The sequence below is a fragment of the Ostrinia nubilalis genome, chromosome 5 (assembly GCF_963855985.1).
Source record: "Ostrinia nubilalis chromosome 5, ilOstNubi1.1, whole genome shotgun sequence".
Lineage (NCBI taxonomy): Eukaryota > Metazoa > Arthropoda > Insecta > Lepidoptera > Crambidae > Ostrinia > Ostrinia nubilalis.
The window spans coordinates 597,708-620,587 of NC_087092.1; the positions used below are offsets into that span (position 1 = coordinate 597,708).

Sequence of the window (22,880 nt, forward strand, 5' to 3'; positions counted from 1 at the left end):
TTCACCAGTACTAATTTTAGTATTTTTTGTAGATAAAGATAACATAGTTTTCCATTTAGTCATGGCATCTTCCAGGAAGGTTATTATTGTAGGATTAATTTTATAAATTTGTAGCACACGAATCAGCCAAGAATGAGGGACACTGTCAAAAGCTTTTTTATAATCAATATATGTTACATGTAAATCTTTATTGTATTTATGTGCATGTTTAAGTATTGCTTGGTCGATTGTTAATTGTTCTTTACATCCTTTGTGGTTTTGACGGCAGCCTTTCTGTTCTTCAGCTAGAATGTTGTGTTCTTCGATATGTCTATTGATTTTAGATGTTATGCATGACGTGATTAACTTGTACAACGTAGTAAGGCATGTTATGGGTCTGTATTGTGAAGGGTTAGACGTATCCGAACCTTTTGGCAGGAGGTGTGTGATTCCTTTAGTTACAAACAGCGGTAGTTCTTCTTCGCTTTTAATCAAATTTGTGACTCGCTTTGCTAAAACTTCGTGTAGAGCAAACATTTTTTTGTACCAAAAGTTTTGGATTCCGTCTAGCCCAGCAGCTTTCCAATTTTTTGTTTTTCCAGTTATTATCTCTATGTCTTCTCTAGTTATCTCTAAAAACTCCATTTCATTTATACCATCCCATCTTTTCTCTTCTTCTTTCACCCATTGTGCATCTTCATTATGATCTTGATACTTCTCCCATAAATCCTTCCAATAATGTGTAAGTTCTTCTTCAGCTGGTAAAGCATTATCTTCTGTTATATTGTAGCTGTTATGACTGAGTGATCTGTAAAAGCCTTTTTCGTTGTTTGTAAATAATCTATTGTCATTTTTCCTCTTCAATGCTTTTAAATATCGTGCCAGTCTCTGTGATTTCAGTGCCAGTTTTTGTTTTAAGGTATCTAAGGTATCTTGTGGTGTGCGGTTATTGTTTTCGTGTGTTGAGTGTTTTGAATTATTCTTTAATATTTTTTCTACCTTTGTTACTAACTTCCGAGATCGATTGCCATTAATGTACTGCGATAATCTACCTATATCTTGTCTCAAAACTGCAATGTCTTTTTCTAGTCTAATTTGCCACGTCGGCTTATCAAACTTTTTTTTGTAAGTTGGTGGATTAACGTCTATTTTATAACCTAGTTGCCGGCTGATAACTATTGCACTACAGTATATAAGTGTATGTATGTGTGTAATATCAGAATCAATGTCGAAAAAATTTTTCAGAATGTTAGTATTAAAAAAATTTACTAGCCGGTATAGTTCTTTACTTTCTTTAAGTTTTGGTATTTTTGGTCGTGTTTCGGGATCCATTTGCGCATATTCTGTCCAAGTTTCTTGTAATTGATTTACTAATTGAGTTTCTAAGGAATTTTCATTTTGATTAATAGGCTGATCTTCTGTTTGTAATTGTATATTGCTATTATTAAGGTTTGACTGTGATGTGTATGTTTGTTGCTGTGTATTTGGTGAAGAAAGACAGAGATTTAATGAATTATCAATAGTGTATGATGTTGTTACTGGACTTTGTGTGTGTAGGCCTGTAGCGTTGATATTTTCATGACTGTAATCTATTGATAGAGATTGAAATTCATTCGTTTGATTTTCAGACTCTTCTAGTTCTTTCGCAACTTCTTGTTTTATGATGTTTAGTCTATGTTTTTGTATGTAGTTATTAGCTAATATAAGTCGCTTTTGGTCAGAAATTCTCTGCTCCGACAGATGCGCAAGGTGTGGGAATTTCTCGATAAAGCTTTGGTGAAGTAACTGTCTATACGCTGTTTGGTTTGTCTCCAGTTTTGTGATTTTATAATATGCCCGTATAATTGCCTCGTTATACTCCGTTGTCCATCTCATACGAGTCCGTGATGTGTTATCAGTAGTTTGAGTATTTCTTCTGGTAATTGATGCGTATGTTTCACTGCTTATTGTTTTATTATTTGCTGCTTGAACATTATAATCTTGTGTAGTCTGTGATACTTCAAGTTCTTTCCTAACTTCTTCATAAATTTTGTTGATACTTGTTTGTGATAATAGTTTTTTAAGCACAATAGCCCTCCGTTGATCTCCTACTCTCTGTCTACTGACGTCAAACATTTCAGGGAATTTAGTAATAAATAGGGTATGCAATGTCGGTAGATATCCTTTTGTATCTGTTTCTAATCGTGTAATCTGCAAATAGGTGCGTAGGATGTACTCGTTCATATTATTATTCCATCTCCTGCGCACTGTTAAGCTTCTGGAAGTGGATGCAGAATTGGCGACTAAAGATGTCTTCTGCACAACATCCTCCAGTAGCATACTACTAGTTGTTGAATCTGTTGGGGAACTTCTATATGATGCAAATTTGTCTGATGGACTAGTTGCAACTGATTGAAATGGGGTATTGGATAAAGATGATGAACATTCAGATTGCTGGTCTATTGTATCGGCTGTAGTAACTTCGGGTTGATTCCCAGCGAGAGCCCGCCTGCTCAACTCCTCGCCACCGACGGTTCGCATGCTGTAGCACCCAGCGTCGGCTCCAGGTGCGCCCCGGCGCTCGCCCCCGGGAAGCGGCATTCTCAGTAATTTACGTGAACGTAGCTCCATATTAATGGGTTTGCCCTTGCCTTGTTGGTCACTCGCATGGTAATTTCATTGCGAGTGTCCGCCCCCCACGTGGCTACAGTTGGTCGAGCTCGGACGAAAGGTTGGACTATGGGGGGCTTATTATTATTATTATTATTATTATTATTATTATTATTATTATAATAACGCAAATTTTTCTTAATATGGCAACAATTGGGTTATCACGCGATAGCGGTCGATAGACTTTTCTATCGATGGTCCCATGTTAGGGAAAATGATAAAATTATCTACGTGATCGAAAATTGTCTTATCATATCATGTCATTGTCGATGCGCGCATCTTAGGCCTACTGGAGTTAAGAGAAAAAAAAGAGTTTTGTTTTGAAATATTTACATACAAAATATCATCGATGTATACGTACTACGCATAAGATTTCGCGATTTTGGCATTAAATAACACTCGCTATGTTGAACTTAACCATACTGCATCCGTACACCTTACTTTAGTGCGACTTAGACATTCTTTATAAGCGATCTAGCGCTGTTGCAATAGTTTGGTTACTTGACAGAAATCATTATTTCCAAAATGAATCAAGAAGTTTTAGTTCTCTATCCTTGCGAAAAATCAATTTATTGGTGTATTACAATCGATTATTGAAGTTATTGTAAGCTAAAACTTCTTGCTCTATTTTAGAAATAATTAATTTCGGTCAACTAACCAAACTACTGCAACAGCGCTTGATCGCTTATAAATAATGTCAAAGTCGTACTAAAGTAAGGTGTACGGATGCAGTATGGTTAAGTTCAACATAACGAGTGTTATTTAATGCCAAAATCGCGAAATCTTATGCGTAGTAGGTATACATCGATGATATTTTGTATGTAAATAATTCCAAACAAAACTCTTTTTTTCTCTTAACTCCAGGGATAGATTTCAGTGCGCTCCGGTTTACAAATTAGTATTGGCCTGAGGAACAAAATGCACTATAGTTTCATTCTGGGCAGCACTTGGTCCAACTTCCATACATGGATTGGCACTGTCCTTTGGCATGCAGGGAGATGTTATGACGTAGGCATCCGCTAAGAAAGGATTTTACGAAATTCCGTCCCTAAGGGGGTAAAACGGGATCCACGCGTACGAAGTCTCGGGCGGCCGCTAGTATATCTATAAATCTGCAAGTCTATAAGATAAAATCGTGTCAGTAGTAATAATAAAATAAACTTATTTTCTGTGGGTCAGATTCCATTTTGAACTGACGATTTTTCATTTGCAGCGAAAGTAATTTAAGTGAAATAAATACATAAAGCCCTATTTGGAAATAATTTGACAAGTGGCGCGCACTTACATCAAGCGGGTTCTGTAAGCCAGCCAACAGGCAAGACACATCATCGGTGGTGAGGCCGCCACGCGCCGCACAACGCGCTGTCTCTAACAGCGCCACCGTACACGCTGTCTGCACGCGCCCGGTGCTGTTACCTACATAAAGTTCATCAATTAATATACACTACACCATTTGGTCCTAAATGAAGCAGAACTTTGGATGGAAGGCATTCAAATGTTACCGAGGAATGTTCTGGTAGCGAGACTATCGGTAGACGTCAGTAAACTGAGGTAGTGATTATGAAGAAACAATATCTAAAGCCACAAGAAAACTGTGATTTGTAATGTGTCATATAGCCTGTTTTGATTCCCATGCAATGTATACGGCAGTCAAAAAGAAATAATTGAGAATTGAAATTATAATTGTAATTTATAATAATGATTTTTTATGCACAAATTCACATGCCAGCTACGCTGGTGAGATAAGCTGCATCTCTTTTTAATTTAAGACCACATATTTTATTGTCCCACATTATCTCGGTGAATAAATAATCTTTGAATCTTTGAGAAATGTATGCAACTTTGATATTTGACGTGATATAATTAAAAAAATTGCCATAAAATAGTCAGAAAAAAACACTTACTGATAAGGTCGATCAGCAGCCGGAACATGTGGTCGATGGGGAAGAGCTCGGGCCTCAGCATGGGGTCGGCGCTCTCGCGCAGCGCGGCGTGGTGCGCGATCACGCCCAGCCCGCTGATCATGGCGGCCTCGTCGGCGCGCGTCGCCGTGCGCGTTAGCCCTGCAAGCAAGTTACAGCTATATTACGAAGCGCGTAGTGTTAATGAGGGCTATCGTTTTTATACTTAACAGTTGGTACCCCTGGCGATTGACAGGACCTTACTCTACAGTGGCGCCATCTTGATGAGTGCAAATGCGATAGTCCTCCTACCACTTTAGCGCTCACCAGTTGGTGCCACTGTCTTCGCTACTAGCAAGTGACAGGACCTTACTCTACAGTGCCGCTAACTGGTGAGCGCTAAAACGATAGCCCTCATTGTACGAAATAAGCTACCGATCCTCAAAATAACTTTTAAAAAAATTGCCACTAATACGAAACTTTTATTTCTGAAATCAACAGGTCCAGTGCATGATCCGGATAAGATTAAATGAAAAATAGACAAATGATGCAGATTTAATTTAATTGACTCCGAAAAGCCAATGAGGGTCTATCGTTTTATCGATCACCCGTTAGCATTGTAGTGTAAGGTCCTGTCACTCGCCAGTGGTGCCAACTGTAAAATTTAATAAGGGTTCCGTTTTTTGCCATTTGGCTACGGAACCCTAAAAACTGCCTTGATGCCCGTCCGTACTGAATGCAAGAGATTAAGGCGCGGATTATGCCCTTGTCTAAGTCATACTGGAGGTCGTGTAGACCACGTACCTTGCTTAAGCAACGGGAACACGTAGCAGAAGCCAGGCGCGGTGAAGTAGTTGTCTGGCGGCGGCGCGTCCTCGTCGTCCGACACCTTGACGCCCGCCGTCACTGAGTGGACTAGGTTGATGGCGCGGATGGTGCCCTTGTCTAAGTCATACTGGAGGTCGTGTAGACTACGTACCTTGCTTAAGCAACGGGAACACGTAGCAGAAGCCAGGCGCGGTGAAGTAGTTTTCGGGCGGCGGCGCGTCCTCGTCGTCAGACACCTTAACGCCCGCCGTCACCGAGTGCACCAGGTTGATGGCGCGGATGGTGCCCTTGTCTAAGTCACACTGGAGGTCGTGTAAACCACGTACCTTGCTTGAGCAACGGGAACACATAGCAGAAGCCGGGCGCGGTGAAGTAGTTGTCTGGCGGCGGCGCGTCCTCGTCGTCCGACACCTTGACGCCCGCCGTCACTGAGTGGACTAGGTTGATGGCGCGGATGGTGCCCTTGTCTAAGTCATACTGGAGGTCGTGTAGACTACGTACCTTGCTTAAGCAACGGGAACACGTAGCAGAAGCCAGGCGCGGTGAAGTAGTTTTCGGGCGGCGGCGCGTCCTCGTCGTCAGACACCTTAACGCCCGCCGTCACCGAGTGCACCAGGTTGATGGCGCGGATGGTGCCCGTGTCTAAGTCATACTGGAGGTCGTGTAGACCACGTACCTTGCTTGAGCAACGGGAACACGTAGCAGAAGCCAGGCGCGGTGAAGTAGTTGTCTGGCGGCGGCGCGTCCTCGTCGTCCGACACCTTGACGCCCGCCGTCACTGAGTGGACTAGGTTGATGGCGCGGATGGTGCCCTTGTCTAAGTCACGTTGGGGGGATGTGTACTCCACGTACCTTGCTTGAGCAACGGGAACACATAGCAGAAGCCAGGCGCGGTGAAGTAGTTGTCTGGCGGCGGCGCGTCCTCGTCGTCCGACACCTTGACGCCCGCCGTCACTGAGTGGACTAGGTTGATGGCGCGGATGGTGCCCTTGTCTAAGTCATATCGGAGGTCGTGTAGACCACGTACCTTGCTTGAGCAACGGGAACACGTAGCAGAAGCCAGGCGCGGTGAAGTAGTTGTCTGGCGGCGGCGCGTCCTCGTCGTCCGACACCTTGACGCCCGCCGTCACTGAGTGGACTAGGTTGATGGCGCGGATGGTGCCCTTGTCTAAGTCACGTTGGGGGGATGTGTACTCCACGTACCTTGCTTGAGCAACGGGAACACATAGCAGAAGCCAGGCGCGGTGAAGTAGTTGTCTGGCGGCGGCGCGTCCTCGTCGTCCGACACCTTGACGCCCGCCGTCACTGAGTGGACTAGGTTGATGGCGCGGATGGTGCCCTTGTCTAAGTCATATCGGAGGTCGTGTAGACCACGTACCTTGCTTGAGCAACGGGAACACATAGCAGAAGCCGGGCGCGGTGAAGTAGTTTTCGGGCGGCGGCGCATCCTCATCGTCCGACACCTTGACGCCCGCCGTCACTGAGTGGACTAGGTTGATGGCGCGGATGGTGCCCTTGTCTAGGTCCTCCTCCTCCCAGCTCGGGTCTAAGTCGCATTGAGGATTGTGTAGTCTGAAAAACAAACGAGTATTTTAGACTTAAAGGTCAGCAATTCATGTATTCAACCAGATAGTTTTCTCATTTTGTCAAGAATTAAGATTTATGAATCTGTATTGTATTCTTTCTGGTTTGTCAACAAGTTGGGTGTTTTTCAATTTACTTTCTTTAGCGAACACTTGATAAGACTTCATACTCTTTTATACGCTATGATGAATACAATACATAAGTAATCAACTTGGTGTCTACTATCACGACGAAACCACCAGCCCACGACGCGTCCACTCTTCAAGACACGCATGACTGAAGACCGCAATGGTGACAGTAACTTCCTATCACCGTTATCGTGTTTTAACATACCTGATAGTGAACCTGGCGACCGTGTCTCCCACAACGGTATGCCTTGGCAGCAACGCGGGGCGCAGCGCACACAACGCAGACAGCAGGCGCGGCGCAGCCAGCGGCGAGCGCAGTGCGCCTATCAGAGCCCACACCAAAAGTCGCGCGCGCGCGGCCAGTGCCAAAGCGCTGCCTGCGCGCACTGCTTCTAACAGCTCCGCCGCTACCACCACGCGTGCGTTTAGCTGCAAAAGAGACGAAAGTCAATTTTAATTTTATTTTATGAAAGAACTAAGGCTGGTTTTAGTGTCACGCGGACCGTCCGGTGCGGACCCGCTCCGCACGGCCAATCTGTATGAACTTCTGGGGGGCGTTTGAAAGTAATGCGGTCCGGAGGAACCGCTCCGCTCCCTAGCAGTTCATACAGATCGGCTGTGCGGAGCGATCCGCACTAACAGTCCGCGTGACACTAAAACCAGCCTATGGCATTGATATGACACTCAATTTATTATACAGGGTAGAAACAATAAGTGATCTCACTTGATTGTTTCTAAACTAGATATCGAAAAACTGGTTATTGATCCTAATGTTAAAAGTGTTTCACGAGGTCCATATCAGACGGTATAAATAATAGGTTACAGAATAAACTAGATCTATCCAAAAAATCTATGTTTCCAGCTCCATCATAGTTTTGATGTTATGATTGGCGCGTTGCATCACCTATATTTCTCCCTAAAAATACAGAACTTGTTGCAGCTACAGCTCCTGTAACTGCTCCTTGTAGCTGTACAAGTGATGTGGACATCATCTTACCGCGCTGAGCTTCTGTCGGATGACGCTCTCCTTGGCGAGCTGCGCCTTGATGGCTTCCTTCTGCTTAGCGGTGAGCGGCGCCTCCTTGGTCTTGCCCTGCTTGCGCATCTTCTCTTCAAGTTCGCGCCGCAGCTGTAATTCTTCTAACTGCTCCTTGTAGCTATACGCTTTGCTTTCGCGCTTTAGGTTCATCTCTTTGTTGTCGTCATTACTGAAATATGAAGTAACAATCAACTTTGCTCTGTTTTGTGACATCTGAGATTTACAAAAAACATGTCATGTGACAGATATTTTATTAGAAAGTGTGGAATAAAGATCTGCGCAGACGAGGAAGTATCTACGAGGTACTTTTATGTCCATCAATATTGATCAAACTGTATCGAATAACGCATACAGAGAACTAAAAGTACCCCGTACAAAGTCCCCCAAATAACCGAAAACGCGGGAGGTCGGACAAGACTAAAGACTTCCCAGTCCCCGAAAAAACATTACTTACCCAGGCACGGAGCTCTTGTCGTAGAGCTCCCCGTCGGGCGTGAGGTAGGTAAAGTACTCTACCCTCGTGACGCGCAGTAGTTCCGGATCCACTAGCGCGTCTAGCGCCACCTGTAGCGCGTCGCCAGCTATAGCCTCCGCGTTTGTGCGTACTAGCGTGGTCACCAGATTTGACATCGTCTGCAAAAATAAAGCTTATTGTACTTTGAGTTCGATCATTGGAATAAAAAAGTAACACTTATGGTTAAAACTTGGTGATTGTATGTATTTGCATTGCACAAACTAGGTACCGTAAATATTTCTGAGCTCCTGGTACATCTCGAAATCATACCTAGGTATGAAAGGTCATTGACATCCATGTCTCGTAAAGCAAATGGTTGAACGTAACTAAGAAAGTCCACAATCTAGGTAGCTTACCTCGGTAGGAGTATATCCAGTCACATATAAATTGATCAATTTCTTAGAATGTGTGTCAACTAGTACTTCGGGATCCAGGCGTAGATACACGCAAACTTTTTGCCACGCCCGTTTGCTTATCGCCACGACTAGAGGGTGGTGGCAGGACGGTAGAATGTCGAGAGCCAGACTTTCCGTGTCTTCCTTTGAGTAATCTGAAAAGAAATGTTCACTTTAGTCAAACTGATTGTAGACAAGTGATTCATATCTCACATAAAAAGGTTCAAACAGTCCTTACCTTTATATGAACACAACGCTTGAACACAATCTAATATCATCTTCCCTGTAACATCTGTTCCCTTCTCTTCTGGGGGTGATTTCTCTTTGGAAACGAATATCTTTCCTTCCTCCAAAATTTCATTTAATTTTAACACTAAATACCTAGCCAATAGGGCTCTTTCTTGATTTGCTAGTAATGATCTGGCTTGTTCTAAGGCCGCGTCGCGGACTGACTTGATTGGCGATAGTAAGACTAGTATAAATGCTCTATACACAGGAGAATTCTTCTCTTCTGCCACTACTGAGTACTTTTCCAATACTGTTCTGCATAGCAACACCACCTGTATTAGGACTATAAAGGGGTAAATGTTATAGTGCAACCCGGCAGTGTAAACAAAAAAATAATGAATGGGCTACGACAGTAAGCGGTATTACCTACATCGTGCATTCATTCGGATTGCATCAATAACATTCAGGCAAATAAGTATATTAAAATAATACAGTTAATTTACACAGATGTTAATACCGTAACAAAAGACAAGTATCGACGAAGAAAAATAAATTATGTAGACATTGAGATCACTAATTCGTAGGAAGAGAATAACTACAATTTGATCAAGTGCATTCGTGAAAGATTTATGCCATATAGTTGTGGAATATTAGAATCGAATCTATAAACTCATGATGTAGATGATTAGAATAAAAAAAAACTGTTTAAAACTTTATATTTGATTTGATTTATAGCTCCGTAGCTCTGTTTTTTTAACAGATGGTGGATAATGTTGATTAGCGTCGAATTTTACGCTATAAAAATTTAAGAAAGCGATTGCAAACTGACATCCTAAATAACAAGTGAAAAAGGGGGAGATGAACATAAACGGAACAAACATCGCGTGACAATGATCTAAGTTTGAAGCGAGTAGGTGGTTACCGTCGTCGGGCGCGGCGGCCAGCGCGCGCTCGTGCAGCAGCACGTGCTTGGACGCGTGCGCCAGCGCCGCCCACGTGCTCGCGCCCGGCAGCGTGCGCGCCGTGTCCAGTAAGACTAGAGCCAGCATGGCCGCGATGCCTTCGCATACTACTAGGTGCTGGGGAGGAAGAACATTGTCAAATTTAAAAATGTTCACGCGACTTTTTACCCGACTGCGCCAGAAGGAGGGTTGTTTTTATGTTATACTGTTTACTATACGTAATTTTTTTTATTGTAAAATAATGTTCACGTCGTTCTTCATCACTAGGACGCTTTTGAGGGGTAGCCTTGAAATAGTCTATTTCGTTAAGTGAAATTTCAGCGCGCGGCTGCGCAGGCGCTTGTGTGCGAGGCAAGAGTCCTCATTGATTGATCGGTACTTTGTATGAAGAAGTGAATTAATTTTATGAGATTACGACATTGATTCCCGCTCAAAAGCTTTTGTGATTGAGCCGAACCGCCCCTTTCCTGTTCGTACATAGCTTTTTTTAAACCTTGTGCCATGTGCTCCGCCCACTACCACTGAAAAGTTCTCGAATAGTGACCATAGCCGGGAAGACGTAATGGAAGCAGGCCTCCCACTGACGATCTGGTGAGGAGTGCGGGAGGTGCCTGGATGCGGGCGGCGCTAGGACTTAGTAGAAATCCTTTGTCTAGCAGTGGACGTCATTTGGCTGAAACGAATGAATCCCCACCTGCAATGGCTGCTGGGCAGCTCGTTCGACAGCTTGCGCCAGCGCGGGCAGCAGGCCGTCGCGCTGCGGCTGCGACACGCCGCATGCTCGCACGCCCGCGGCTACCAGCGACATGTACGCGATGCGCACCGTCTGCGTCGTGTTCTTGGCTGATAAGTTCTTCTGTGAAAGGAAATTAAATACGTCAGAACATTTTTTTAAAACCAATTTTTGATACATTCGAGTAATCCTCCCCACACTAACATCGACGCAGCAAGGGCGCCGCGGCGCAGGGTTAACACATTTCTTTTTTCAAAAGTCACGCATCCCGCTATGCTCAGCGTTTGCGTCGTGGCGCCGCTGCGCGTACCGCATCGACGCTGCGCAGGCGCTGGCGATACGACGACGTTCGAAAAATCCTAGTGCGGGGGAGGCCTTACAATTTACATGGTCAACAAAATGGTCGAAGTGGTGGTAGGGCCAGCTATATTTGGGACGTGTATAAGCATCCTGGAAAGGGCCTAAGTATGCATGGAATTCCTTACCTACGTCCGTGTTCCCGAGCGAAAAATTTCACACAAGCCTTAGGCCTCAGCCTCGAGTTTAGCGGGCAGCGGGGCGGGAGCGGCGGCGGCGCGGGAGCGGGGCGGGCAACGCAGACCAGTTCTCGAAACAAGCGGGCAGCTCGCGCGGCGCTTTAGCGGCGAAGTGTTGTGTTCGGGGTTGTGTTGTCGAGATATTTGTTTTTATTCGCAAACGAAATGTCTGAACAACGGCGACAATTTTATTTCGATTCAAATTTATTCCTAACGCTCGATTTATTGTGGGCAAAAGAAGGAGTGCGCTGCCCGCTCGTTGCCTGCTCCCTCGCCGCTGCCCGCTCGTTGCCCGCTCCGGCGCCGCTGTTTTCGAGAACCGGTCTATTTGATTTTACGCATAAGATCCTGCCGCTCCCGCCCCGCCGCCGCTCCCGCGCCGCTGCCCGCTAAGTTCGAGGCTGAGGCCTTACTTTCCCAAAGAGCGTCAAACATCACGACCTTCATCCAGCCAGTCTCCCCGAGCGTACCTTGAACATGTCGAGCAGCTTGTCGGGCAGCGTGGCGTCGAGCGCGGGCAGCCAGGCGCGCAGCGCGTGCAGCGCGCCCAGCAGCGTGCGCTCGTGCGACTCGCCCTCCAGCACGCGCGCCGTCTGCGCCAGCACCTCCGCGAACAGCGCCGCGCGGTCTTCGGCCGACACGTTCAGCGAGCTGAGGATGGCCACGCCCTACAAAAGAGGGATCTTAATAATAAAATAAGTAAGTACAAAATATTGTCGTCGTTTCAGCCGAAAGACGTCCACTGCTGGACAAAGGCCTCCCCCAAGGATTTCCACAAAGACCGGTCCTGCGCCGCTCGCATCCAGACACCTCCCGCGACCTTCACAAGGTGGGAGGCCTGCCCACGCTACGTCTTCCGGCTCGTGGTCGCCACTCAAGAACTTTCCTGCCCCAGCGGCCATCTGCTCTTCGAGCTATGTGCCCCGCCCACTGCCACTTGATTTTAGCGATTCTGCGGGCTATGTCAGTCACTCTGGTTCTCCTACGGATCTCCTCATTTCCAAAATATTGAAGGCTATCATTTTGATACTTAACGGTTGGCACCACTGCGCAATTGACAATACCTTACTTTTCAGTGGCACTATCCTAGTGAGTGCAAATTTCTATCACTTCAGTCAGCCTCAATGGGAGCTGAAAACAAGATAGTCTAGCTAGTGATGGGTGGGCTCACGTTGAGCAGCGCGATCTTGTCCTCGCTGGAGGCGCGCTTGCCGCCGGCGCCGTGGTACTCGGCGACCGCCCGCTGTCCGCAGCGCCGCGCCAGCCGCCGCAGCGCTTGCAGCGCCTACAAGTCTAGCTAGTGATGGGTGGGCTCACGTTGAGCAGCGCGATCTTGTCCTCGCTGGAAGCGCGCTTGCCGCCGGCGCCGTGGTACTCGGCGAAGGCGTGAGCCAGCGCCGCGCGCGCCGCCGCCCGCTGTCCGCAGCGCCGCGCCAGCCGCCGCAGCGCTTCTTGCGCTGACAAGCGCACCCACTCGTCTTTTGAGCACAGGTTCGCTGCCGAGAAACATACGTCATATTCAGAGACAATAAAATAAATAAATGGGTCATTCCACAAAAATATGTCAACTCTTAGTCCGCGCCACATTTCACATGAAATATTTGTTAATATTTTATTCCAAAATTGTTAAATAACAGCTCGCAATGTGCTTTATTCATCACCCATTTATATTTTTTGAAACTGTTTTTAAAACATCTTAAATTCCTTTTGAATGACCCAAAACGTCATTCCCTAGGCATGTCCGTACTCTAAAAGTTTGTGTTTTGGGACCCACATTTATAAAAACATCAACTTTATCCTTTGTTTTAATTAACGAATAATCTATTTAAATGTATATTACACCAAATTCTATTAACATGTTGCGGTTTCAATAAACAATAATTTGATTTTCTTTAGTTGAAAAAGAGTCTACAGCTTTTAGCGTCATTCCCTCGCCACGCACTGATTTTATAATTTTGCGCTTTAATATGTATTTAGAGTGAATGACATTTAGTTGAGTTTAAAGTACGATACGAAGTTATCCTCAGACCATACTGGCTTTGCGGTAGCCGTTTTTTGAATTAGTGCAAACGTGCCAGTTGTTGCGGAAAAATGTGTTAATCCAGTCACTTCGTCAGTCCCTAGTTGTGTAGCTTTATTGATTACAATAAGAAATTGTATATAATTTAATTAGTGTTTACGTGTGGTTTTTTGGCTATTTTCGGCACATCGTATTAAGCATCTTATAATATAAAGTTAATCTGCATTTGTGTTAAGTTTTACTCCAAATCGTCAGTCCCTAGAGCGTCAGGCCCTAGCTTTAAACGGCACTTGGGACTAAATTATTAGTTAGGGAATGATGTTTTTTATATAGTGATAATAACAAAACAACTACATTATGTATATTAACTTATCTATAAATGTTAAGGTTATAAGTTTTATACTTTATTAGAAGTCATAATAGGAGTAATGTAGTATGAAAAAATTGAAAATTATAATTTCTCCTAAAATAAAGCATAAAGTGACTGGCCCTTTTAGACATAACATAATTAATTAATAAACTATAATTTACACTAATAAAGTATTCAAAAGCATCTTAAAAAAGTTACGGACAAAATGACGTCGAAAATATACAGATTTTTATGGAATGACCCAAATAGAGGCCTAGAACTGCTTGCTTGTCATTGCTAATGTCGCAAATGTCTGTTCTAAAGATATAGGTTTCTTGAAAGCTTACTAGGCAATACCTACACTGCATCCTCACATAAATTGAGGAGCAACTGCAGTCAGATTCTTGTTTGCAAATGGCATGACTATTAATCTCAGCAACTATTAATTGGTATTATCAAGGAACTTAATCCCACAAAATCTTCTGCCATTAGATCAATCTTCTCACGGATTATTGAAATTCATCAATCCCAAATCCTAATCTCTAGAACACGTCCTTCTCATATTGACGCGTGTGTGAATAACTGAGTTATTCGCTCACCAATCAAGCTCTTAGCAATATCCACAGCTGGGCCATCCAAGGATATCTGCAGGTTATCCAGTACTTCGCCAACGGCCTGCACGATGGTCTCGGGGCTCCGCAGCATGGCCTTCTGCAGAGCCGGCAGCAGCGCCTCGTGCACCTCCGTCCGGTCCAGGAGTTGGAGTAACGCGCCGCAGCCGCGGATGTAGTTGGCGTTCGGCCGGGTTTTGACGCTGATCAGGCTCTTTGTGAAGCACTCTAGCATTTTTGGCTGCAACAAGAAAAACTGGTCTTATTGGTGAAGATAAAAAGCCATAATATGCAAACAAACAAAAAATCTGCAATACAAATATCGTCGTTTCAGACAAAGGATGTCCATTGCTTGTCAAAGGCCTCCCTTAAGGACTTACACAATGACCGGTTCTATTCTGCCTGTATCTAGGTTCTTCTCGCGACCTTCACTAAATCGTGGGTCCAACAAGTAAGAGGCCTATCCACACTGCATTTTATCTGCAGTCTATGGTTGCCACTTAAAAACTTTTTTGCCACAGCTCTATGAGTGTGCTAACAATAATATTTTCTTTACAAACCTTGTGTTTCGCGATATCTTCCTCGTGGCCTTCATCTGCAGCATGGCGGCACAGCGCAGCCAGCGCCACGCACACGTGCGCGCCCGCGTCTGCCGGCTGCGCGATCAGCACGTCCGTCCACTTGGACAGCTTCTCCGGGCCGATGGCGGTCCATGACGCGTGCAACTGTAGACAAGTTTTATTTTGTGCTCTATTTGCTTAGGAAACATAGTGGTCTAGTGATAGTAGAAATAACTACACTCCATTCCATTCAAACAAGTAATTGCTGCACTCCCCCGCTTATTCTAAAATAATAGCAGGTAGAAAGATTTTGCCTTGCTATTAAATATTTAATGTTGAATAGTTTATCTTCACATCTAAACTAAACATTCTATAATCAACTTGGGAGGTAGAGCACTGGTGAACTGTATTACAAGTGTCTCACACAAGGTGGAGTCAATAAAATGTGAGAGTAATAAGTAAATCTAATGACAGTGATTTTAATTCCTAGAAAATGATTTCATCCATACAACAGAAAAGCTATAATTTATTTTCTAATAGAGAACCTACCATAGAATAGGCTTTGTCATTCCTTTTGCTGTCCCCATATGCAGTGACCACAGCCAGCAGGTTGGCTTGTGTCAGCACAAGGGAGGTGTAGTCCACTCCATCTTCTTCAGTGCCCTTCAGAGCACCGTCCACTATTATGGTTGACCATCGCAGTGCATAGAGCCCACTCTGACATATGTTCTTACTGTAAAAATATGCTCAATATATTCATGCTTGGTTCAGGCAATTTTTTTTATTTAATTAAATACAAACAAAATATATTTTCATGCTAATTGTGTCTCAATAATATGTACAAATAATTCATTCACAGTACTAAATTATCCCTAATTATGCAAATAAATATTTGAATTTAAGCTGATTAAGCAGAAAATATTAAGATATTAGAATTTTGGAAATTAAAATTTATTATTTACTGATTGACTGTACTTACGATGTTGCAGTATTGCGAAGCTGCTCAGATGTATCGAGCAGGAGTGGCAGCAAATTTCGCAGCACCCACTCACGGTGGTTTACAGCAAGGTATGCCAGCAGGCCCTTTACATATGACTGGGATGTAGAGTCCCGATACCGGTGCAGGGTCGAGACCACTACGCGGCACACAAAACGCACTGCTGGCTCTGTGATTCCTGTGTAACGATGTTATTATAGTAAATGTATGTACTTATTTACACTTTTTAACACAAAAATATTTTAGTTTATGTTCTGTAGTATGTAATAATATTGCTGTGTACTAAGAATAATTTACTTAATACAAAGATTTAAAAATATTTTTTCTACATGTAAATGGAGTGTGTGGTTTAATGAATCTCAATGCTATTTTGCTCTAATCATATTAACATAATATTGCGAAATATTTACACCTGTTTATAGGTTAGAATTGCTTTTTCATGCAGTTGATATTTTATTGTAATGTACTAGCTGGTTCAAGTTATAGCCTCACCTTAGTAAGAACTCGATGCTCCTATGAGCGATCGTTACAGCTAGTGCATCTAGAAATCTGTTATATCTAGGTAATGGATCAATAAAGCTAGACAACACCCCCCTCCCCTTCGGTACCAATATATCAGCTTTTACGCACAAACATATGAAAATATTTAGAATAATAGCATAATAACATTTCAGCTAATAACTTCAGCTACCTGGTGTTGATAAAACATCCTGTATTTCTTCAATAACTGCACGCCTTTCTTTCAAACTTGCGGTCTGTATTCTAAACGGTATATCTTTCAATTTCTTCAGTATCTGAAAAGAATTTAAGAGAGTTATAGAGCGCCCAGTCAATAAATGGTCATTCCAACAGAAATTAAGACCTTTATTACCTCAGAATCTGCCATTTTTCAGTTTTATGCATTCAAAGAATTTACGATTTTACAAAATGCACTTCTACCACACGTCCATCCAACACGTCTTTTACAGATTAAAAAAAATATATGTCAAAAATCAAGTTCTTTTTGTTGGTTGTGTTGCCAGTGCTATAAAATATTATCACTCAGTATTTATATGTGACTTTTAAAATACTATGCTCGTACAACACTATTTACGAATACATTCGTTCATTCATTCACTCACTGTTGCATGGTCACTGTCAGTGTCAAAATATAATATTTGTTTACTTACTTTTTCGGAATTTCAATTCGAATTATTTTAATGTAATTTTATAAAATGGAAACTAGAAAAGCGGAATTATTACAGTTACAGTCACATATCGCCGAGTTTGATACAGAACTTACTGAGATATTGCAGCATTTGCAGTGGGATAGAAAGAATTTGGTTGAGGTTATATTTTGTTTTTGTATTTATATAAAATTATTGTTTAAAGCTTTATAAATAAAATTGAGGTATATAAATATTTGATAGACTTCTCTTTTTGTTATTTTGTATTTTTATAAATTGCAGGACTGTCCGAAGGTTGTTTGTAAATATAATGTCAATCATAAAATACCACAAGAAAGTAAGGAAAGCCACGAAGCGCAATGTCGTCTAGCTCATAATGGTTACTCAAAAGAAGATAAAATGCTTCCAGACCCACTTGATCAAAATGCCAAAACACTTGTTCGATTAAGTAAGTACCTAGCTCTGTGATTTAGTTACCTGTTTTATCAAAAATCTTATCTTCCCCTTAGCAAACTTTACATTGATTTCATCTGTCATGTGAATGTTTCTTTTTTCAGATAACTATAATATCCAACAAATTATTAACCAAGCAGTAAATACGGACCCATCATTCAAAAAAGGTAATAAAAGTTCCTGCAGCAAAGCTGAATATTATTGGAGATTGGTTTTAATTCTTCTTCATTTTGCAGCTTACGTTGTTGTTACATTTGATGCAAGCAGCCGGTATCCTTTTAATAATTTAATCCCTCACACACTATTGTTAGCCCAAATTATTTAAACTTAAATGGTAAAAAGTGGGGTTGGAGTCTCACATTAGTAATTTCACTGATATGATCTTTGCTTTTACAAATAATACAATAATTTTCCTTAACCCAAGGAACAGACAATGTAGAAATAGAGCCTCAGACACTGGACCGACTGCAGTCCACGTACATGGGTGATGAGCGGCGAGCTATCAACGATGCTGTGGTGCAAGCGGCCCCATTCTGCCATGACCTTTCTGATTTGGCCTTACTCAGGTAAACAAAGTAAAGTAATATTAGTCCAATCAGAATTTTTGCATGTGTAAGATGAGCTTGCAAATTATGAAGTCCTATTTTCGAACCTTTAACAGTTTTGCATGTTGCATTTAATTTTCATAGTTTTATTTTTAATTACAGCTTTATATTGTCTTGCTTGTAACATAAATATTTACAATCACAGTTTTTGACAAGACAAGACCGTTTATGACAAGTTTAAGTTTGGTTTTAATTAATTAATACTGGTCAGGGTCTCCAAAAACTTCCATGGGTAACTTGATTTCAGTGAGCCAGGCGCAGAAGATACAAGCAAGAAGCAGAAGTCCCGAGTGGAGATCCTGGCCGAGCTGCGCGACATGAAGCGCCGGCGCACCAAGTACCGCGTGGCCGCCAAGACCACCAACTACTCCGACGTGCTCCGCGACGTCATCAAGACGCAGGTACGTTGCTACAAGGGTTTTAATAGCTGTTGAAACATCCGGATCCAAATTGAATTAACACATAATTTTGTAATTGTTTGTCTAAAAATTTCAACCTTTAAATGATCACATGAAATTAATTTATTGAAATGTAACTCTTAACGCTTAAAATTAATTTATGCAATACAAATGGCTATTCATTTAAAATAAAATACGGTAAATGCCTCTTTTTTTGGCAACCTGAAATGCTTTTTGATAGATCTTGCTAAACGTTGCGTTCAGTGAGTGGCATCTGCTGATATGTTTGTTTTAAAATTAGTAAAAAAATTTTTCCAGATGGAAGTGTATTCACATGTAAAGGTGGAAAAACCGGATGCAATTTCCTCAAATGAAAAGCCGCGAGATGATAAAAGAAATGAACAAAACAGGTCTTTTAGAATGGACTCAGTCAGAGCTAGTGAGCAAAATAAAAATGATCATAAAAAGCATAACAGAGAACAATCTCGAAGCAGATATAATGAAGATAGACCTTCTACTTCGAAAAAGACTGAATATGATGAAGTAGATTCTATTAGTAAATACAGAAGTCATAGTGATAGAAAGTATAATGATGGTATGGAAGAAAGAGATAGATATTTAAATAAAGATCGAAGCAGGTACGACGACCGATACGATATAAAAGTTGAAGACCAAAGGGAAAATCGAAGTCGTAAAAGATATCATGAAGATAGTGAAAGGTCTGCAGATACTTCGAAGAACGAGTATAAAAAAAGTAGTACAGATAAATACAGAAGTGAACAATATTCTTCAAGTAGAGAGCACAAGAAGGAACGCCATAGTCACAGAAGCGGCAGACGTTCTCCTAGTAGAGAACACAGGGAAGAAAAGCAATATAATCACAGAAGTGACCGTTATTATTCTAGTAGAGACCAAAAAGAAGAAAAAAAGAGACACAGAAGTGAACGACAGTCTTCTAATAGAGAACTAAAAGAAGAACAATACGAATTGAAGAGCTATTATGCAAGTTACGAATATGAATCTGTGAAAGATAAGAAAAAGTATTCTGAACACAGAAAATAACTGGGTAATAAACATATTTATTATTTTATAATAAAGTTTTTTTTTATTTAATCTTCGTTTAATTTAAAATCCTTTCCTTTTGTAATTTATTTACCTATATCAGACGAAGTTGAGTTTGTGGTCTCGTATTTTGTATTAAACATGATTTTATTATAAAAAAATGCTACAAAGAGAAAGTTTAATATAAAAATGTTTGCCTACTTACACAATAAATAATTTGAAGTAGAAATTAGTATTAGTTATGTACTTTTAGCAGCGTATTTTTTGTGAGTAGCGGTCGTTGGCTTGTTGTATTCATTCCCAGGTGAATACACTACTATTTTGAACAAATTCTAAATTCACGCAACGGTTCAGTTGTATTCTGCGAAGCCATAACGCGCAGAATGTGCGCGGGCGCTGTGAAGATTAACATCTTACGCTATAATTTATGATGGTGTACTTGATATACATACCTATTTCATTGTGCTTCGTCATATTAACTGGTATCAAAATACTCGTAATAATATTCATACTCTATTGTTATTTACCAGTATAAGCTTCAATGTAACTCTAATATATTGAACAAAATAAATTATTATTTATATTTGTTTAACACTTGAGTATAGGTAGGTATCTATTATTAAATCAATTTATAGCTCGTCACTTCTTATTACAAAAAGATCAAACAGAAGTAGTAGGCGGTGCTCGTTTCAATAGTGATTCTTTCTATAATGTTAATGTCCCTCTTAACTTGATAGTAAGTCTAGCCTATTTCATGTCCAGTACACATGTTGTAGCTACAACACTACTCAGTAAAAAGCCGATGGACTGAACAGACAGGCAGAAGTGAATGTAATTTACAAGTGATTAATTTTTCAATAGACACGGTATACTAAAACATCTTGCGCTGACATCGCCGCGAAAGTTACAGTAGCGATCACCGCTACCATCAGTCTATGCGCCCGCGCAGCTAGAAATGGAAAACGACTTATCTACACGATCTAAGGAAAGTTGCGTTTTTATGGTTTTTCTTACTGAAGAGCTCTTCCGAGCCATCATGGGGTGATTGTTCGATAAATGAGACATTATGACATGAAGTTTATTACCCCGGTACTTACTCTCTAAATACCTACATAGTAGGTACCTATTGTCTATTACACTGCGGAACAAAAAAAATAAAAAAATCTGCGGCATCTATTTTGTTAATGGATTTTGTAAATACTTGTATTAGACATAAATGGTGTGCATTTACTTTCTTTGGATTGACTCTGGTTCTTGAGATAAACGAGACACAAGAAATCAATGAAAAAAATTAAACGACCCTCCCTAAACTTATATTAATTTGATTATACCCACTAAGTTTTATTTTCTACTCATGTATTAGTGTAGTTGTAGTTACAACAATTTAGTAATCAGCTACTAGACCTTGAAATTAACAGTTTGTGTCTTTTAAATTAATTTTTAAAGAGCTTTTTTGTCTCAAAAATATGAGTTCATTATGAAAACCTTGCGTTTACAATCCCAACAGTTTTTGTTAATCTGTGGCTTCTAAACTTACAAAAGCAAAGAAATAAGATCACGGAGGTAGTGATAAAAACCTACCAAGCACACTGTCTTATAAAACTTCCATAAAATAATAAATATTGGGGGTCCAATATCGTCTGCAAGACTCCTGAAGACTCTTTGCCATACTGGAGTCAAGCTGGACGTAAAAGACTTCAATTTGGAAAGCCAAAGATATGAACTGAGCTTTCTAATCACTAAAATGATCAAAAGTCAGCCAAATTAAAGTCATTTACGTCCTGAAACGTCCGTTTGAATACGGAAAAAATAAATTCGATTGACCGCAAATCCGTACTCTTATTAAGACACTGTATTTGTAAACCACATAACACAAATTGAATCTGAAGCATGGCTAAGCTTTGTCTTAGTAATCAAACAATATTTGGGGAGTCATAGAGCACCAGACTTTTCAAAATTGGTTGTTTGAAAAATTTAACACATAAGGATCTAATTTGAGTATTTTTTTTTTTTAACAATAGCCATTTGGACACGTTCTCCCATAATCTGGGTGATTACAGTGAGGAATAAGCAGAACGGTTCTACCAGAACATCAGGATAGTGGAAGAATGATATCTACGGTCAATGGGACCGCCAGATGATGGCTGATTACTGTTGCCATAATTATGGAATTTTCCTGACCAAAACCATAACATAAAAGCTTACAGAAAAAGCTTTTTGTAGTTTTTTTTCTATTATTTGACGAAAAGCAAATATATTTTTAATTTTTATATCGTTCTTAAATAGGATCTTAGTGTAAATATTTTTTTTTATACAGATTGGTATTTTTATTTTGGTTTTTTTCATAAAAATAGTTAATAGTATTTATCTCAAGATCTAGAGTCAATTTGACAAATCTAATATTTTTCTAGTATTCAGCACACTAGTCGCATACAGAATTGACTCTAAACTACCATGCCGCAAAATGACTGTTCCCCAGTGTTATTACTACGATCTTTATTTACTTATAGAAAAATTTTGCTATATTGTTAGAAAAGCCTGGTAGAATAGCTGTATTAAAAAAACTAATTAACTTAGTAAAAACTACATTCCTCTGCAGCCTACGAATAAGTAAGACGCCTAAGCACAGAATAATAATAATAGCCTAACTATCAAATTGTTTTCACTTTCTTTTCCGAGAAAAACGATAGCAATTTATATTTCGGCCATTTTTTCTTTTCTAAATCAACTTACAGTCTTCCATAGTTACAACAAAAGTAGGTTTCCAGTAGACGCCACGTGTTTACCTAGCAGAAATAAGTGTTGCTAATTAAAAAATGAGCACTTGTTAAAATGCGTGTGCGCTGGAAACCGACTTGAGCACCCCACTGCCCGCGTCGAGCTTGTGCCTGTTCCGCTAACTTTATATCTTAATTACCTTTTTATCTGTCTCTATCAAAGCAGAATTCATAAAAAGTCAGCGTTTTGCGGAATAGACAACACTAAAACAACATTTCGGAGTACCTCTACTCTAGGTACTTCGTATTTTATATTAATAGCAAGTCCTTGAGGGAGGCCTTTGTCCAGCTGTGGACTTGTGGACGTCATTTGGCTGAAACGCCATTAGCTTAAACTCAGTAAGTATTACCTTTGTATCATATAGGTAGCGCACTTAATGTAAAGATGTAATCAATACATAATGTA

At 41.2% G+C, this 22,880-nt stretch overlaps 2 protein-coding genes across 2 annotated transcripts in view; one reads left to right on the top strand and one right to left on the bottom strand.

Annotated features, from left to right (window-relative positions):
• LOC135072096 (stalled ribosome sensor GCN1) overlaps positions 1-16,986 on the bottom strand; it is a 56,596-nt gene extending 39,610 nt beyond the window's left edge. Inside the window, 26 exon segments of the mRNA XM_063966047.1 lie at positions 3,914-4,044; positions 4,533-4,691; positions 5,334-5,474; positions 5,509-5,649; positions 5,684-5,824; positions 5,859-5,999; positions 6,034-6,174; positions 6,210-6,350; positions 6,385-6,525; positions 6,561-6,701; positions 6,736-6,929; positions 7,275-7,498; positions 8,067-8,277; positions 8,563-8,741; positions 8,979-9,172; positions 9,256-9,588; positions 10,168-10,324; positions 10,902-11,063; positions 11,947-12,144; positions 12,794-12,972; positions 14,445-14,697; positions 15,017-15,181; positions 15,566-15,749; positions 15,996-16,191; positions 16,705-16,807; positions 16,885-16,986. Coding sequence (XP_063822117.1) covers positions 3,914-4,044; positions 4,533-4,691; positions 5,334-5,474; positions 5,509-5,649; positions 5,684-5,824; positions 5,859-5,999; positions 6,034-6,174; positions 6,210-6,350; positions 6,385-6,525; positions 6,561-6,701; positions 6,736-6,929; positions 7,275-7,498; positions 8,067-8,277; positions 8,563-8,741; positions 8,979-9,172; positions 9,256-9,588; positions 10,168-10,324; positions 10,902-11,063; positions 11,947-12,144; positions 12,794-12,972; positions 14,445-14,697; positions 15,017-15,181; positions 15,566-15,749; positions 15,996-16,191; positions 16,705-16,807; positions 16,885-16,899 — 4,365 coding nt within the window. The 5' untranslated portion in view covers positions 16,900-16,986.
• Positions 16,987-17,171: 185 nt separating this feature from the next.
• LOC135072190 (U11/U12 small nuclear ribonucleoprotein 48 kDa protein-like) lies at positions 17,172-19,748 on the top strand. The gene is made up of 6 exons (XM_063966147.1): positions 17,172-17,341; positions 17,462-17,627; positions 17,737-17,799; positions 18,057-18,198; positions 18,485-18,638; positions 18,954-19,748. Exons 1-6 carry the CDS (start codon positions 17,228-17,230, stop codon positions 19,695-19,697), a joined length of 1,383 nt encoding a protein of 460 aa, XP_063822217.1. The 5' UTR covers positions 17,172-17,227; the 3' UTR covers positions 19,698-19,748.
• The last annotated feature ends 3,132 nt before the right edge of the window (positions 19,749-22,880 follow it).